General features: G+C 35.7%; 2 protein-coding genes across 2 annotated transcripts; one reads left to right on the top strand and one right to left on the bottom strand.

Annotated features, from left to right (window-relative positions):
• Positions 1-3,512: 3,512 nt before the first annotated feature.
• On the top strand, positions 3,513-11,706 carry LOC113094560 (transmembrane protein 26-like). Its single transcript, XM_026260136.1, has 6 exons — positions 3,513-3,914; positions 4,392-4,488; positions 4,961-5,038; positions 5,328-5,533; positions 9,304-9,383; positions 10,286-11,706. The coding sequence occupies exons 1-6, from the start codon at positions 3,724-3,726 to the stop codon at positions 10,603-10,605; spliced, it is 972 nt and encodes a 323-aa protein (XP_026115921.1). The 5' UTR covers positions 3,513-3,723; the 3' UTR covers positions 10,606-11,706.
• A 1,594-nt stretch (positions 11,707-13,300) lies between these two features.
• On the bottom strand, positions 13,301-17,478 carry LOC113094561 (cyclin-dependent kinase 1-like). Its single transcript, XM_026260137.1, has 8 exons — positions 17,327-17,478; positions 16,682-16,728; positions 16,350-16,506; positions 15,765-15,888; positions 14,534-14,704; positions 14,287-14,450; positions 13,741-13,882; positions 13,301-13,641 (listed from the first exon to the last, which is right to left on the bottom strand). The coding sequence occupies exons 2-8, from the start codon at positions 16,716-16,718 to the stop codon at positions 13,528-13,530; spliced, it is 909 nt and encodes a 302-aa protein (XP_026115922.1). The 5' UTR covers positions 16,719-16,728; positions 17,327-17,478; the 3' UTR covers positions 13,301-13,527.
• Between the last annotated feature and the right edge of the window lie 282 nt (positions 17,479-17,760).

The following is a 17,760-nucleotide window of genomic DNA, read 5'->3' as shown; positions in this document are numbered from 1 at the left end:
ATCCTATAAGTGTTATTCATAAATTGTTCTTTTCAGTGCAAACAAAAAATGCTATTGTATGGTGTTAATGTTCAAGATCAGACGTAAAATGAAGAGTCTTCAGACAGATGTATGGCTGTGTGGTCTCTAATCTGCAATCAAGCTGTTCTTCTTGTGGGTGGCTGCACATCAAAGACAAAAATAACACTCAAGGTCAGCTCTCCAACTGATTTTATTTATATTGGTCTTTCATATACAACTCATGTGGCAATATTTGAGGCAGACAATAGGTAGTGTCAGAAATGTCCAAATGTACCTTTTTGAAGATGTTTTCAGCTTGACAGGATGACATTTTTCCAGGTCCCTTGCAGCCTTGTAATGATGGTGGAATCAAATTAAGTAGGAGACCAAATGATGTCCCATACTAATTAACATAAATGACAAATTCAGCAAAAAAATAAAAAATAAAAAAAATAAATGCATCAACACAGAATATATATAAAGCATGAATATACAGTAGATATTCTTATTCTGAAATATAGTCTAACCTTCTTCTAAAGAGAAGTAATCATATGCATCATGTGGTTTAGTCCACATTTTCAGTTTTTCTGTTTATGTTCCCTGATCAATGTTTAAATGTGAAAAAAGTCAATCTGTTCATTGTAAAGTGATCGAGTCCCTTCAGTCTTCTTCAGTGTTTTATTTTTAGTGAGGCTGGTCGTGGTACTGACCCATCAAGATGACATCCAGCATGGTATATCAGTCACTCTTCTCTGTCAGGACAGCCATCACAAGATCATAACGTCTGATCTTCTGGACATCCAGTGGTGGACCGGAGAGCATCTTGTTGTGTGGTTCCAGCTTGGCAGAATTATCCAGGGCAGCAGATACTTCAACAGGACATATCTTTCTGCAGAAGGCCTCAGAAATGTAGATTTCTCTCGGTCTATTATTTACACAGAGACAGGTGACAGCGGTCGGTACCAATGTGTGCTGACTAAAGATGGACAGAAAAAGTGCCACTTGGAGAGGTTGACTTTGAGGTGAAAGGTAAACTTTTGTGTCATAATGCTTTTCTCAAAGTATATTTTTATATTTATTTCTATCACTTGCATTTTCTATCTCTCTTTAGTCCCACAGATCTCCAAAAGTGTTGTTTGCAGGGTCAGGACAGAGGGTCGTTTTGTCTTGTTTCTGCTGTGTTGACTGGTCAGGCTGCATTTGTTCAGTGGAAAAGATGGAGTCAGGTGGTGCTTCAGTGGAAATCTGGCTCTCTGTTTGTGGATCTAGTGTTTGAGAGCAGAGTATTCTTTCCAAAGGAGAGAATTGGACATGAAGACATTTCTGTTATTTTTAATGGCACATTCCCAGAAGTCAAGGGCTACGTGTGCTTTCTTGAGAAAAACTATGACATCAGACACTCAATTATTAATATTTATGTTATAGGTAGGCTGAACGTCAACTTTTGAAGTACAACGTGAACCTTTTATTTCAATAACACTTAAAACTATTTATGTAAAATCTATAGTTTATAATTGTATGTGCTTTATGCATTTATTTGTTTTTATATTTATATTTAGCTTTAAAAATATTTCATTTTTAGTATTTTTAGTATTTAAGCCTATTTTTATTATGTATTATTTTTTATTGTTTTAGATTTAATTAACAATAATAATAAAACTTCTATGAAAGTCTTCGCTCGTGAAAACTCTATCAGCCTCAGTTAAAGTGCCTGACATATAGCTTGGAGTTTTCTTCTCTCAAAAATGTCATATTGATAATAAAAAAAAGTTACAGTGAAAGGGAAATGTATGATCTGTAATAGTGCTTTCTACACATGCAATTCCAAAGTATAAATATAATATTTTTTTTAAATTTTGAATTAAACTGATGTATTGATTAATTTTTTTACATTGTTATTCACCTGCTGTTTTATTTGCTGATTTATCTTGAAATGTTACGTTTAAAAACATCAGTGAAATCAGCTTTGTATTGCAGCACATATAATGTGACTCTCTACCATTGTAGCATTCTTCATTTGTTACTGTGTTTGCTAAATGAACGTGTTTAAATGAAGTTATTACTATGTTCAATATTTGCACAAGTTCAACTATTTATTAGTATTTGAATACATTATATATACCTTAATCTATATAACTTTATATGCGTCGTGTTTATTATGTGAAATGACTGATACTATAAACAGTTGCCTATATGTAAATGTAGTCCATGCTAAACCGTCATTGTTGCTGTATTCTGACATAAGGCTAAATTCACTGCATTTAAACACTGAAAATAAACATTATGAGCAAGCAATCTTAATGACTGATACGATTTTTTTCAGTAACAACTTTAATGTTAATATTAAAATTAAAGAAAAAAAACAAATCTGAAAAATTTGAATCATATTGATTTTGCTAATATTTTAGAATGTGTAGCTTTTTGTGCTAAATTATGAATACTGTACATAAAAGGTGTACGACTTTCCAGATGTTGTGAATGAGATGCCATAATATACAGTGTGGTGGCCCAAGCCACACAGGATGACCAATTGGCAAGGAAGGGTAATACCAGCACCCAAGTTATGTTTTAGGTACATAGGTTAAGTAATTTTTTGCAATAGCCACACCCCAAACAATTCATGATTTAGAAACATTGATAATATAGTTTATTTCAGTTATCATATAATATTATTTGTCTTAGCAACACACTGTTTAAATGGAGTGCACACATTTTTACATTGTAGGGCTATGTAAATATTTTCTGTTTATTAATCATTGTTTCTTTGTTACCATGTTGGAGAGAGCTCTGTCTTGGGGGGGAAGAAAGGTGTGGCCAAGGGTGGAGGACTGTGATATCATGTGACCTGTCAATTAAGCCATACCATGTGCTGCCATGTTGGAGGGGGGTTTGGGTTTAGTTTGTTGGCTCTGTGATTGTTTGTACTTGTCTCCCATTTTTTATTTTCCCCTTTTTGTGTAAATTGGTTTGGTCAAGCCACTATATATGTTCCCTGGTTTCTCATTCTGTTAGGTGAGGTTGTTAAGTTCATATTCTGTTTTGTTGTGTGCTGTTTTGGGTATAGTTATATTTTGTTGACCTCTTTTATAGGCCTAGTTGTACATTTTTTGGTTTCTATTGTTCAGTATTTTTTTTGGGTGTAATAAAATAACCCATTTTCTAACGAAACTTCTGTTTTCCTCATGGCTGGACTGTTTGGTCCGTGACATACAGAGAACGCAATACAAATGTGTACCTTTTTTATAGGCATATTGAAATAATTAGTGAGTGCTGCCCTCTATCGGTCAGTTAAAGTTTCACACGTGTCCTTTGTCACTGAAAGAACCCTGAAAAACCTGCTGAAAAAAAGTCTGGTTTAGAGGGGTTTTGGCCACCTCTTTTGGTGGTCCGGTTGGGAGACCCCCTACTTCCATCTTAATTAAACCAGCTAAAACCATCCAATCAGCTTAGGCTGGTTTAAACTGTTTTTTTTTTCAACAAGGAAAGTTTTGCCAAACTGCAAAGAGTTTCCAGATATACAATAAACGTACGTTTAAATGGCACTATCTTGTATATACGATCTTCCAGGCTTCATCCAGCTGTGTCTTCAGAACAAACATTTGACCACTGTGAGTGATTTCACACACTGACGCTGGTGGGAGGATTCAACACAAACTGGGCACTCAACGGGGCTCTACAAGCGCACTCTCCACCGCACAATCCCGGGACACCTTCGCCTTCACCATGATTTTAGTTAAATTCGTGTGCGCGATCATAACTAGGTCGTTATTCATTTTGGTCTCTCTAATCGGCGTCTGGAGAGTAAAAACGGTGAAAAATAACAACATGTACTGGTTACTGACTATTCTTTACCTCCCTTTGGTCGTGGAGATGATCTTCACTTTAAAACGAAGGAAAGGGAAAGACTACAAATGGTGAGTGACAGCCTTTACAGTTCTACAGATTAATAAACGATTAACATTACTGACAGATTCATCTTGCTGTTGATTCGTTTCTGCTGGATGAATCACTCTTCGTGGTATAAGTAACTTGTATTCAATATTTAGCTTAATTTCTCTCTTTGTGTGTGGCGTTCATTTGACTTATTTAGCTGTTCTTAGGTTTCAGTTATATTTTAATTAAGTTTTCCTAAAAAGTTACAGACATTTCCTCTCTTCCTCCCTCACTCCCCCTCACAAACATCCTGTTAGACCTATTGTTACTACAGACACAGTGACACAGTGTGTATAAAGAATACTAGTAGTCTACTGTAGTATAATCTTAAGGGTCTCCAGCAATGAGCTTTAGATTGGCACTAAAAGAAAACAACTACAACACCGTCTCAGTAATTGTTCAGTGTGTGTATTTGTGTGTTCTGTAAAATGATGTAAGCATCTTCTGTCTTCTCTTAGGTTTTCTCCAGCAATCCTGCTCTTCCTCATCAGCATTATTCCGTCCATATGGATTCTAGAGTTACATCATCAGGAGAACAAAGCCAGTGACCCGCAGGTATTATTCTGTATACCAATTCTTCCATTTTGGACTCTTCTGCCCTCTTGTATTCATTGTCATGTTGTGCCAAACCCGTTTGACCTTGCACTCTTTGTGAAAAAGCTGTTTGCTATCAAAAAAAAAAAAAAAAAAACATTTTAAAATATATTAAAATAGGAAATAGTTATTTTATTTTGTAGTGATATTTCACAAAATTACTGTTCTTACTGTATTTTTGATCAAATAAATGCAACCTTGGTTGCAAGACTTCTTTTAAAAACTTTTGGCCTGCAGTGTGTATTGTATGTATTTGTCTTCTTATTTTATGTATTTATTTTTTCTGTGCATTGGAAGCCTCACCAAGACGAATTCATTGTGTGTGTAACAATACGTGGCAAAAAAATGTTGATTCGTTTTTGGATGAGTACAGCCATTTTAATGTCCCTTTCCACTCATTAAATTCTTCTCTGTGCTTTTTTGTGTCTGGCAGTGTAGGAAACTGGACTCTTGGGACAATGTCAAGAGCATATTGCCTTCAAACAACACAATGGGTAACGAAACACTAAAGGTAATCTTGAAATGTAATATGTATTTGTTTATATTTAAGGTTTTAATTTGTGGGTCAGTGCTTTGCTGTACAAAAGTGACTAATGCTCTGACTGTGATGCATCTGCTCTCTCTCTCTCTCTCTATCTATCGGTCTATCTATATCTATCTATCTATTGTGTATGCACAAATCACATGTTTGGGATTCAATTTGTGATGAAATCTATTTCCTGTGCTTCACAGCACAGACAGTTCTCCTCATTATGCAATGGTGTGATGTGTTCAGATACTGTTCATATTGTGTCTTCCAGCACTTGGAGCGCATGCTCACCTCGGTGTGTGCGAATGACTGGATCCTTGGTCTTCATCAGGTTCTGCTGATTCTTCTCATCATTGGAAAGTGGCTCCTCCCATTAGGAGGAGTGACGCGTGACGAGCTGTCTCAGCTTTTACTCATCTTTGTTGGCACGGCGGCAGACATTCTCGAATTTACCAGTGAAACACTCTCTGATGTCAAGTGGGTACTTCCTGTTCTCATGAAAGCTTGATTGAATGCTAGTTCATATGCTATTGTTGACACTACTGGACATATTAGATGGATCAAAAGTGATAGATTTTTAGAAGATTTTTATAATGTTACAAAAGATTTCTATTTCATATAAATATCTTTAAAATTTTGTCCCAGTTTTCACAGAAATATTAAGCAACACAAATTTTTTGATAATAATAAGAAATGTTTCTTGAGCAGCAATTGACACTGAAGACTGGAGTAATGGCTACTAAAAATTCAACTTCGCCATCACAGGAATAAATTACATCATAACATTTAGTAAAAAAAAAAAAGATTAAAGTAGTATTTCTGAAATACAGTGCAGTATTACTGGATTGGAGTTATGGTTACTGTCGGTCCATTCTCAGGTGCCTTTTTTTGTCTATCAAAATCAGCAACTAGTAATTAGTAGTTTCATTTGAAATGTTGAACACTGAACATTCAGTAAAACATATTCAATTCATTCAATTCAAGTTTATTTGTATAGCGCTTTTTACAATACAAATCATTACAAAGCAACTTTACAGAAAATTACGTTTCTACAACATTTAGTAGTAGCTTATAAGTGGTGACTGTCAGTTTGTGCGTGTATCTAATATTCCAAAATATGGAGTGCTACAAGGATCCGTCCTGGGTCCCCTTCTATTTTCAATATACATGTTGCCCCTTGGTAATCTTATTAGAAAATACTGGATTAGTTTCCATTAGTTTTTCTCCATTTGCGTTCAAGACTAAGAGTTTTTCTTGAGAGTATTACTGTTATACTATGGCACTGTACATTTTCTCTTACCTTTTTCAATTTGATGGGGGCAACATCTTCTAATGTATTAGAGAAAATAGTGCCCATGTTGCCAGTCATTTCGTCAAGTTCATGTGTATTTTTGGGTACAAATAGCAGTTGAGATAGATCAGGCAGGTTATTTGCAAATCTGTCTTTGGTGGCCTGAACAATAGTTCTGCCCAGACGGTAACGCTGAAACATATATACGCAGCATGCTAGACACAAGGAAATGGTTCCATGCAATATAACTAAATCTAGTGTATGATTAAAACGATGAGTGGACCCGGTGACATTTTGCTTGACTCCAAAAGAGTTTATTAGGTCAGTAAACACAAGTCCTAATGTATCATTTGTATTATCAACGTGAATATTAAAATCTCCCATGATTAGCGCCTTATCAACTGTAACTAGAAGGTCTGAGAGGAAATCTGCAAATTCTTTTAGGAATTCTGTATATGGCCCTGGTGGTCTATACAAAGTAGCCAAAGCAAGAGATACATTAGATTTCTTTTGCATGTGTGACAGTGTAACATTAAGCAGAAGTATTTCGAAAGAGTTAAACCTGTATCCTGTTTTCTGGGTAACATTGAAAATATCACTATATATTGTTGCAACACCTCCCCCACGACCAGTCTGACGGGGCTCATGCTTATAACAGTAGTTTGGTGGAGTAGACTCGTTTAGACCAATTTAATAATTTGGTTTTAGCCAGGTTTCAGTCAAGCAGAGTACACCAAAACTATTATCTGTGATCATTTCATTTACAATAACTACTTTGGGTGTGTCTAATATTTATGAGCCCAAACGTAAAAAATATTTTTTGTTCATTTACTTTAAAATTTTCTGGTTTAATCACGCTAAGATTTTTTCTAGATCCTACATTAAATGTATATTTTGACCTCACTATTCGGGGAACAGACACAGTCTTAATAGATTGTACAGCACAAGTACTTTTATCATTAAAGCGGGTGGAATAAAAGTCATCATAATAGTTATTTGAGAATTGTCTTACTAGTCACATGGAGTGAAGTGTCCTGGAGATGTTGTCAGAAAGCAGCTCTGCTCCGAATCTGCTGGGGTGCAGGCCATCAGCGCGAAACCGCCTAGGACGCTCCCAGAAAAGATTACAATTATTAACAAATAGCAGTTTCTGTTCTTTACACCATGACAACAACCATTCGTTTAAAGCAACAAGCCTACTAAACCTTTCGTGTCCTCGTCGATGCGTGGGCAGTGATCCTGACACGACGATCGTCGCCGCGGGCGTTGTGCTGCGAACCGTCTTGATCAGGCTCCTGAAGTCCCTCTTCAGCGTCTCCATCTGCTGCAGCGTGGTTTCATTAACCCCGGTGTGAAGCACGACCGCTCTGGGGCTCTCGTCGGCCTTCAGGATTGCAGGTATCTGCACAGAAACGAGCACAATGGGTGTGCACTTTACCTTCTGCTAACGTAGCATGGACGTGTCGGACGATGGAGTCCTCCGATGATCATAGCTTCGCTTCCCGTCTCGCGGAGGGGAGCAAATCGGTTCCAGGTGGAGATCTCGAATACCGGAGGGGGAGAAGTCATCACCAGGGCCTGTCTCATGTCCTCTGCTGTGGATGCACCCAGGGTCCATGGTGTCCCGGCACCGGAGTGAAGGACACCTGGGAAGATCGCGTCCTGGGTGCACCAGGCCTGTGCAGAGAAACACACGGAGTAGACGTGGTGGGACTGTTAGCAGCACGCTGTATACTTAGAAAATCAAAGAGAAACGATGGTGTATAAAATATATTTTTCAAGAATATCAAAATAATATATCTTTAAAAAGAAATATAGTGACGGAGCTCAATCACAGTGCAAACGACAACAACAAACAGGAAGTGGAATGGAACATATGTCTCATACATCACTCACAATAAATTTCACATAATAATAAATACTTAAAACCAGTGGCATTTCTCTTTTAACTTGTGTTTTGTGCAATTAAATGTCAACCATGTTACATTCAAAATGTGTGGTTAATGTTACTTGCATTTACTAGGAAATATCATCACACCACACCACATTATTCAATAATTTTGTATGGCATTTTAATGAGGGACAAAGAGAATTTTTGCATTATCTCAGAAAATCCCTTAAGCATTTTAGAAAAAGATAAAGCCAGACAAAGCAAATGATATATTTAAAAAGGCAGACTTTTTTATTTTAATTTAATCCACTAAAATGTAATAAATAGTCACATGCAAATATGAAAAAAAAAAAATTGTCTTTCTTTCTTTTTTTTTATGCATTACACAATTAATACAGTTTAATCAATCATATATGTGACCCAGGACCACAAACCACACATAATGGTTTGAAATAAATCTTGAAATTGATATTTATACATTAAAATAAAAATAAAATAAAACAATAAATAATAAATTAATAAATAAGCTTTCCATTTATGTATGGTTTGTTAGGCTCGGACAATATTTGGCAAAGATACAACTATTTAAAAATTTGGAATCTGAGGGTGCAAAAAAAGTTCTTAGCAATGCATTACTAATCAAAAATTACGTTTTAATATATTCACGAAATTTACAAAATATCTTCATGAAACATGATCTTTACTTAATACCCTAATGATTATGTCATAAAAGAAAAATTGATCATTTTGACCCATACAATGTTTTTTTGGCTATTGCTAAAAATATACCCCAGCGACTTAAGACTGGTTTTGTGGTCCAGGGTCACATATTGTAACTACATTCAGTATCTCTGTTTTTTCCTGCCAGTGATATCAGTAATCACGCAAACACAAATGGCCCCTTTCCTGAGAATGGCCATCAGATATTCAGAGTTGATTGTTTGTGTCTGTCCGTAATGCCAGCCATACTACCCAGTTGATTTTCAAATTCATAAAGACTCACATTTAAATGTTAAAGCATTATTTGATGCAAACCTGCATAACACATTCCTCACTGTGTTATAGGGAGAACAGCCATCAGCTGGTGTATATAATCTTGGCAGTGTGGACATGGAGTATGTTGCAGTTTCCTCTTCACCTGGCAGGTTTGTGATCACCAGTTTGCATTTTTTTTTTTAACATCTCCCCATCAAATGTCACAGATGTTGCTTTGAAAAGCAGCAACATGACCTATAAAATAGTTCAGGATCCCTCAAGGGACTGATGGATGACCCTGCTGTTCTGTGAAATTTCAGTCTGATGCTCACATATCGAAAATGTTTCATCCTGCTCCATCAAAAGTATTTTTCTTACCCTTGGAGCTCACATAGACTAGCGGTTTGGGATGCTAACTCCGTGTAGTGTAACAGCGCTTCATTCACTTGAAGAACAACAGCATGTGTTTTTGTTGCGTTATGCTCTATGCATGTTTCCCTTTGAGGAATGAGCGCTTTGGCAGCTGCATGTATTTAAACATTACCAAACCCCATAGGAAGAGCAGAGGGGTGGAATTATTTGGATCTTTTCAACCATTTGCCTTAAGTTCAACTGACTTCACTTCTGCAAATTTACCCTGCTCACTGGTTTGTAAACTATGGAAGCTTGTTTTATGTTTTGCTTTTGTTTTCCATAAATACTCAGTATGGTAAAATAATATTCTTTTCCTAACACACAATGCATTAAAATCATCCATTCAAAGAACAAATAAATTGGCATAAACATTTAGAGTCGCTGATTTCCTGTACTTTCTGTAGCAAAGTGATCTGCGGTCCGAAAAACAGTCATAGTGGCCCTCTGCCAAAAAAACCCTTCAACTTCAATTAAAAACAAACATTTTTACAAATTAACCTCTTATTGAAACAATTCAAACATGATCCAAAGCATAACATAATTTCCTGCAAGAACGAAGAAAAGAAAAGTTGTCTAAACTTGACTAGTATAACATGCAAATTGGTTTTGTTTGGATTGGAGTAATAATAATGTTTATATCTATGTGTCTGTGTTGCAGTTGTGACATCCCGGCCACAGAACTCAGATGAGCCTGATGGTGGAAACGGCTGTTGTAACATTGTCTTTTTAAGACACAGTACAGACATTTGGAACATCGTGGAGAGTTTGTTTATCCAGGATGGGCCCTTTCTTGTGGTACGTCTCATTGTGATGATATACTTTGATGTGTTCCATCAGATGTTGGTCTTCTTTGCTATTAAGAACTTTCTAGTGGTCATCCTCAACCTCTACAGACTGATAGTTATCTGTCAAGTCTTTAAACCACCACCACAATCATCACCACCACCACCATCATCATCTACCTCTCCCCCAGTATGAAGGAAGGAAAGAAAAGAAATGTAATGTAATGTCTTTAATAGAAATACGTTTTATTGTATGCCCAACTGTGCCAGATGGTTTGCTTGAAATCGAGGTATGGAGACTCCCAGGGGGCAGCAGGGGAGTGCTAGTATTAATAAGATACTGTTAGAATATTTATTGATATTTTAATTAGTTTCTGTTTTTATATTTACCATCATTTTGGTTATTTTATAATTTTTATTAGTTATTGCTTATATAATTAGTTAATTATCCATTTATGTATGTGTGTGTGTGTGTGTGTGTGTGTGTGTATATATATATGTAGTTAGTTATTCATTTTTAATGTAGTTTTAAATGAGAAATGTTGCAACGACAACTAGCTGAAGTAAAATAAATTCTGTGGGGTCAGTGGAAAAGTTTATAAATAAAATAACTGATTAAAAAATAATTTAAATAAATAAATAACACATCTAACAGTATACAGTGCTATTTTATAACATAATTAAAAAAAAATCTTTATTTTCCAAATAAACTTTTACATATATTTATAATATTAATTATATGTTAAAAACGTATACATTTTAGGATGGGGGCCCTCACATCAGGACGATCATATTTGTGGGTCTGTGGCATCTAAAAAATTGAAAACCCCTGTCGTATACTGCTTAAAAACACATTTATGGGTGACAGCAGTTTTAGAAATGTATTTTGAATATGTTATACACAACCAAACTAGGACCAATAGTAGATTTATTAAACTTTTTTTTTATGGTTGACAATGTTTGTATACCAGACACTGTGGTGAAGCAAGATTTTCGGACTCACAAGCTGTAAGAGAACTTCTTATGATATGTAAGAGGCAGATGCACATTTATCTAGTGTGCACGTGTTTAAAAGGGGTCTGCTTGTGCATGATTACTCGCAGTGTGCGTTCAGATATGACTCTGATAATCTCTGACCTGAGAACAGTCTGAGGCAATTGGCCTGTAAGATGAGAGAATCTGTAGTTGCTCTACAACAGTTCCTAGTATATCTTTCAAAGGAGCATGTGTTTTAACTAGATATTAACACAGCTGAAACCCTGTGAACCTATTCAAATAAATATTTTTTGTCTAGTTTCTTCCTATCTGGATTCTCCATGTTTTTATATGTGGGATGATCTGTGCTGGTTATCTGATTTTTGGATTTCATTGCTAAATACTGTATAACCACATACTCTCATTTTCTTTCATACTTTACATTCACATTAGTATCTGTCAGTTTCCTGCACGTCTTCAAAGTATAAACACTGGGTTGGTTGTTTGTCTCTGTCCCCATCCGTTTCTGAAACATACACAGATTCCTAAAGCAGGAAAACACGCATTATTTCATTAAACATTTAAGCAGAAACATTTTTCTATTTTTAGCCAGAGGAAACAGGAAAAGCTCCACAAGAATGAAACCGGATACCAACAAAAAAGTTAGATTTGAATGGACAACAGGGGCATTTTGAAGTAATACATTTGGTAATTTCAGTGCATAATAAGACATAATATTCGTGACAGCACCCTTTGTGAAGTCATTATATTGCAGAGCTCTTAGAAAAGTCAAAAATACTAGTAAGACTGACTTAAATGAAAGTTTCACAGAGTATTACTGATATTAAGATGTGATAAGCTTTATTACCTAACATGGTAGTCATGTACTGAAGAATAAAGTAATTAGTTAAAATAGTGTATAAGAATTTTTATTCACAACATTCTTGAGTCCAATGCTATTCAGAAATGGGATAGGTTATGTACACACAGTCATTTAGAGCTTGCTGTGCAATCACATTTGGAGAGGTATCTTTGGAGTGAGTGTAAAGAAAGCTTATTCATTCACTGTTTAAACAAAGAAACGATTTCAGAAAAAATATCATTAATATGATATGAAACATGATGTGATCTGTAGTGAAATAGTATTTAACTGTTTACAGAGTAGACATGGAAAAGAACATGAAATCATAAGGCAATAGAACCAAATGACTTGGATGACATTTCCTTTATATTTTCTGGCAAACACTATGGTAAACACAGAAAGCAAGAGAAAAGTATGCTTTCATGCTGAAAAAGAAAAAAATGATTTTGCATCATTTTCCTCATTGTATGCTCACTAATTGATCCTCTGAAGTGAATGGGTGCCATCAGAAACAAGTCCATCAATTGACATCTTATAAACAGCATGTTTGTGATAAGAACATACATCACGAAGGCATTTTAACTTTAAAATTATGCTTCTGGCTAAAATGAGTCCTCTATCCATGTAATTGCTTTCTCAAGTTAAAAAGTCATTTTGTCTGAATTAGGAGAGAAATAGGCTCAGATCAAGCACTGTATATAAGCAGAAAAAGTTCTAAAACTTCAAAATCTAATATGTCATTGGATTTTGATGTGAAAGTAGAATGGGGGGTGGAATTATTTACCTGAAGAGGTGTTATTATGGATTATGGACTAGTAATTTGACCAGAAATTAGTTTCGAGTTAAAATTCTTTAACAATAGATTTGCTTCTTACAAACATACAGCTTATCACTTCACAGAATGTTAACTGATGGACTGTTGTGTCGATTACTTATGATTTTTTCCTCATTCTGGTGGCACCCATTCCCTGCAGAGGATCCATTGGCGAGCAAGTGAAGTATAAAATCACACAATGTATTAATGTACATGAAAACAGAAGACATCAGTCCATGATGGGATCCTACAAAGTGCTCTTTATTATAAACAGTTATTTTTGTTATATGCCACTCAAGGTCCACAAAAAAATATAAGTTTTATTTACAAACGAGTGTTTTATCTAACACAAAATAGAACATTAAAAAGACATACAAAACAGACAACACAAAAGTAGAAAAACCACCCAATTAACAACAAAAAAATTATTGCGTATTGAAAGGCTTACATTGCTTTAGATCAAAAGTCTATATCTTGAGGTTACTGGCTGGAAGAGTGCTTTTGTCTAAATCATCAAAATATGGATGTGTCATTGCTTGCCGTGCTGAGATCCGCTTTGGAGGGTCATAAATCAGCATTTTCTAAACAAAAGAGACAATAAAAATGAATATGTGAAGTGAGAAATGGAGACAAATCCAAACAGATAAGTAGGACATCAGCATGTTAGGACGCCCTTTTACCGTGAGCAGGTCAATGCCGTTCTTGTCCAGGTTTTTCACAGTGCTGGCCAGATTCCCAGATTTCCACTTTGGGAAGCTATTCTTATAATCCGGGAGTGACTCAACATCTGGCCAGACCTCATTGTTAGGGGTTCCTAGAGTCCTAAATATAAACCAACCACAGAAAATCATTTGTATGCACGTAGCTGTTTGTAGCATCTTTCATAATACTGTAGCAGAACACTTTATCTTGGGATGGCAGATGTTAATATTCTTTCTAACTGATGCTGAATATGTTTTTAATACTAAAAAAGAATCCATTATATAGTTTAAAAGTGAGAATAATGTGTATAATGTTACAAAATATTTCTATTTCAAAACAGCATATCACCAAATCAGCAAATTATAATTATTTTTGAAGGATCATTCTGAAGGTTTTGCCATCAAAGAAATAAATGACATTAAGATATATTGACATAGAAAACAGTTAGTTGAACGTTAAAATTGTACCAGCCGCAAAATTAAAACATTCAAACAAGATCAAAGTTGTTTCAGAAGTCTATATACCTGAAGATCCTGAAGAGCTGGTCTATTTCTGAGTCTCCATGGAAGAGCGGTTTCTTGGTAGCAAGTTCAGCAAAGATGGTACCAATACTCCAGACGTCTACGGGTGTGGAATAACGTGAGGCTCCCAGCAAGACTTCTGGAGCTCTGTACCACAGAGTGACCACCTTTGAATCACACAGTGAGAATAAGCACCTCAGCCGGATTGATAATTGAACGCTTTGAGGAAGGAGAAATTGCTGTCATGTACCTCATGTGTGTACACTCTGACCGGGACTCCAAAGGCACGTGCCAGCCCAAAGTCTGCAAGCTTAATCACACCTTTATTATCAATCAGCAGGTTCTGGGGCTTGAGGTCACGATGCAGAACCCTGCGACAGTGGCAGAACAGAATCCCCTCAAGGATCTGATACAGGTAACTCTACAGAGAGGACGCACACAGACACAGTTATCTCCAGGGACAGACTCTATATTTGGGACCTACTGTACAATCCAGACACAAATCAAAATGGTAATATTGTGAAATATTAATAAATTTCGGTCTTCAGCATAACATGATGCTTTAGAAATATTTATAATATGTGATTTGGTGCCCAAGAAACATTTCTTATTTTTATCAATGTGGAAACTGTGAGGCAATTCTTCTTTGATGAATATAAAATTCATAATAAAATATATTTGAAACAAAACCTAACATAATAAAATTTCAAACATACATAATCATTTTTTATCAATTTATCACATCTTTGCTGAACAAAAGTATTAGTTTTATATAAAAAATAAATAAATAAATTAAAAAAAACACTACAAAGGTTTCAAAGATCTACGGTAGGGAAAAAAATTAAATTAAGATTTAAAGCTGCAGTAGGTAACTTTTGTAAAAATACATTTTTTACATATTTGTTAAACCTGTCATTATGTCCTGACAGTAGAATATGAGAAAAAAAAAAAATCAAGCTCCTCTGGCTCCTCCCAGTGGTCCTATTGCCATTTGCAGAAATCCATCCCGGGTAAGAAATAACCAATCAGAGCTGCGGTCCGTAACTTTGTTTGTGTTCAAAATGTAGAAAAATGTATATAACAAGCGAGTACACCATGAATCCATTTTCCAAACCGTGTTTTTAGCTTGTCCTGAATCACTAGGGTGCACCTATAATAAGTGTTTATATTCGGACTATTTCAGATTGCTTCGGGGGTACCGCGGCGGAGTAACCCAGTACCTTTGTGATTCTTTATAGACATAAACAGAGAGAAGTAGTTCCGGCTACAATGTTCTTCCACAAGACGCAAGCAGTTCTGTTTATTAACCGCTAGAGCGTCAAAAGTTACCTACCGCAGCTTTAAATAAAGACTTCTTTAAATAATAATAATAATAAACAATGTGACGTAAATAAAGGAAAATATGTTAAAATTTTGCACCATTTATTTATCAAATAAACTAAGCTGAAGTTTGTTTTAACATTGTACATTATTTAATGCACCTTGACCAGCATGGGCTCCATGAACTGGCCTGATGGGATGGAGTCCAAATACTTCTTCAGATCCATGGACAGAAACTCAAACACCAGGTATAACTTTGACTCCTGCATCAATACATCCAGCAGACTGTAAAAGGGGAACAGAGGGAAAAAAAATACTTTGAGTCCATACATAAAGCAGTATTGAAACTGGAAACCATCATTTTCGAAAGCAGCTTTTTGTTACATTAACATTTTAAAATATAGTAAAATAGAAAATTTGAGAAACAATTTTAAGTCTCACAATACTATGTTTTTTCTACATTTTAACACATAAATGCAGCACCTGGTGTGCATATATGATACGTTTTTTTTAAAAGCATTACCAAAAAAAAAAAAAGAGAGAAACAATACAGAAGGTTTTGTCCAGTAGTGTATGTAAAGCAGTCATTTTGTTGATTAGGACACTAAGAATTAAGTTGAACTCATCATGAATGATAAAATGAAACTCTTTTGTAATAAAGAATTCTAAGTAGTACAACTTAGGGGATTTGGTTCTGTTTTAAGTAGATAATCATAAAGATGTCATGAAAACTCTCAGTCTCTTACCGTACAACGTTGGGGTGCTGGAGCTCCTTGAGGAGGGAGATCTCTCTGACAGCGGTGCTGGGGACCCCCTCCTCCTCACTCTCCAGGCGGATCTTCTTCATAGCAACCACCTGTCCGGTGGTTTTATTCCGTCCCTTATAAACCACACCATATGTACCTAAGGAGCAGACACACACACTGATTTCCAGCAGACACGTACAGAAAAAAACTAATCTAACAGGGACTCTCATATTCTGCCTTGAAACAAACTCTACAAGGGACACATTGAGAGAGAGAGAGGTCAAGTGACAACACTAGTCAGCTGACTCTACACAAAGAAAGATTCAACTTACCTTCACCAATTTTCTCTATCTTCAGATAGTCATCCATTTTCTCAAAACTTTGAAGAAAAACAAAAGATTGAAAAAATGATCACATTGACCACACTGAATGATACTGCAAAAAAAGGGAAGTTCCATCAACAATCTAGATGTGTCAAACAAATTTCTTTTCATACTTGTTCAGATTTATGTTTTCAACGTACTAATATAAGTTGTGCAATTTAAATCACGAGGCATAAAAGGCTGACCCTCTCTGACCTTTACAGCTGTTAGTCTTGACATGGAAAACATTTAAAACACAATAAAATGTCTGATGATTTACAATTATGTGCTTATAAAAACATCTTCACATTTTTATATCCATGTTTTACAAATCAACCAGTGTGACCACTTTAAATCAAGATGCGACAGAAACGTGTTAAAACCAAGGAAAATCGATAAATACATCGACCTGCTTTTATTTAGGACCTATATTTGCAAATCAGGGCTAATCAAACGAATATTATTAAATTAAGATTACAGTATGAATTGCATGTTGAAGTCAAATGACTCAGGAACGTTTGCCATAGAGGGGCCTGAGCAAATTTAAAACGTATAACGTTAGCGATCAGAATCAAAATTGATAACAACGAATCATTTTCATATATTAAAACTCACCTTCTCTATGACTATAACGAATCTGGATGAATAACCAAACGCTGCTGTTTTCCGTCGATATCTTGACGAAGCTCTTTGAGAACAGAAAGAGCGTGCGGATGTTGTGTACTTCGATGAACTGCGAGTTCCTTGATTCAAACTATATGTATTTTGTATACGTAATTCAAAAGCAGCCAATCGGAGTTCTCGGTGGTCTTCAAACTAGCCAATCAGATAGTAGGGCGGTTAGGAGCGGGAGCATGGCCTCCGTCACTGCGCGTGCGCAGTTTGTTCATTAATACTGCGTGCAGGTAGGGAACAACAGACATTTCCCCGCAGTTTTTCCACTATATTTATGACTACAGAATCACTGGTAGTGGGTTCAGAGCTAATGTTCTCGTTTCACTTTATAGATTGTCGTAAAAGACATTTCATGATGTTCAGTGCTACAGTCT

Source organism: Carassius auratus, unplaced genomic scaffold (genome assembly GCF_003368295.1).
Source record: "Carassius auratus strain Wakin unplaced genomic scaffold, ASM336829v1 scaf_tig00215410, whole genome shotgun sequence".
Lineage (NCBI taxonomy): Eukaryota > Metazoa > Chordata > Actinopteri > Cypriniformes > Cyprinidae > Carassius > Carassius auratus.
The sequence above is the reverse complement of the archived record's forward strand: the minus strand, read 5'-3'. Positions and strand labels throughout refer to the sequence as shown.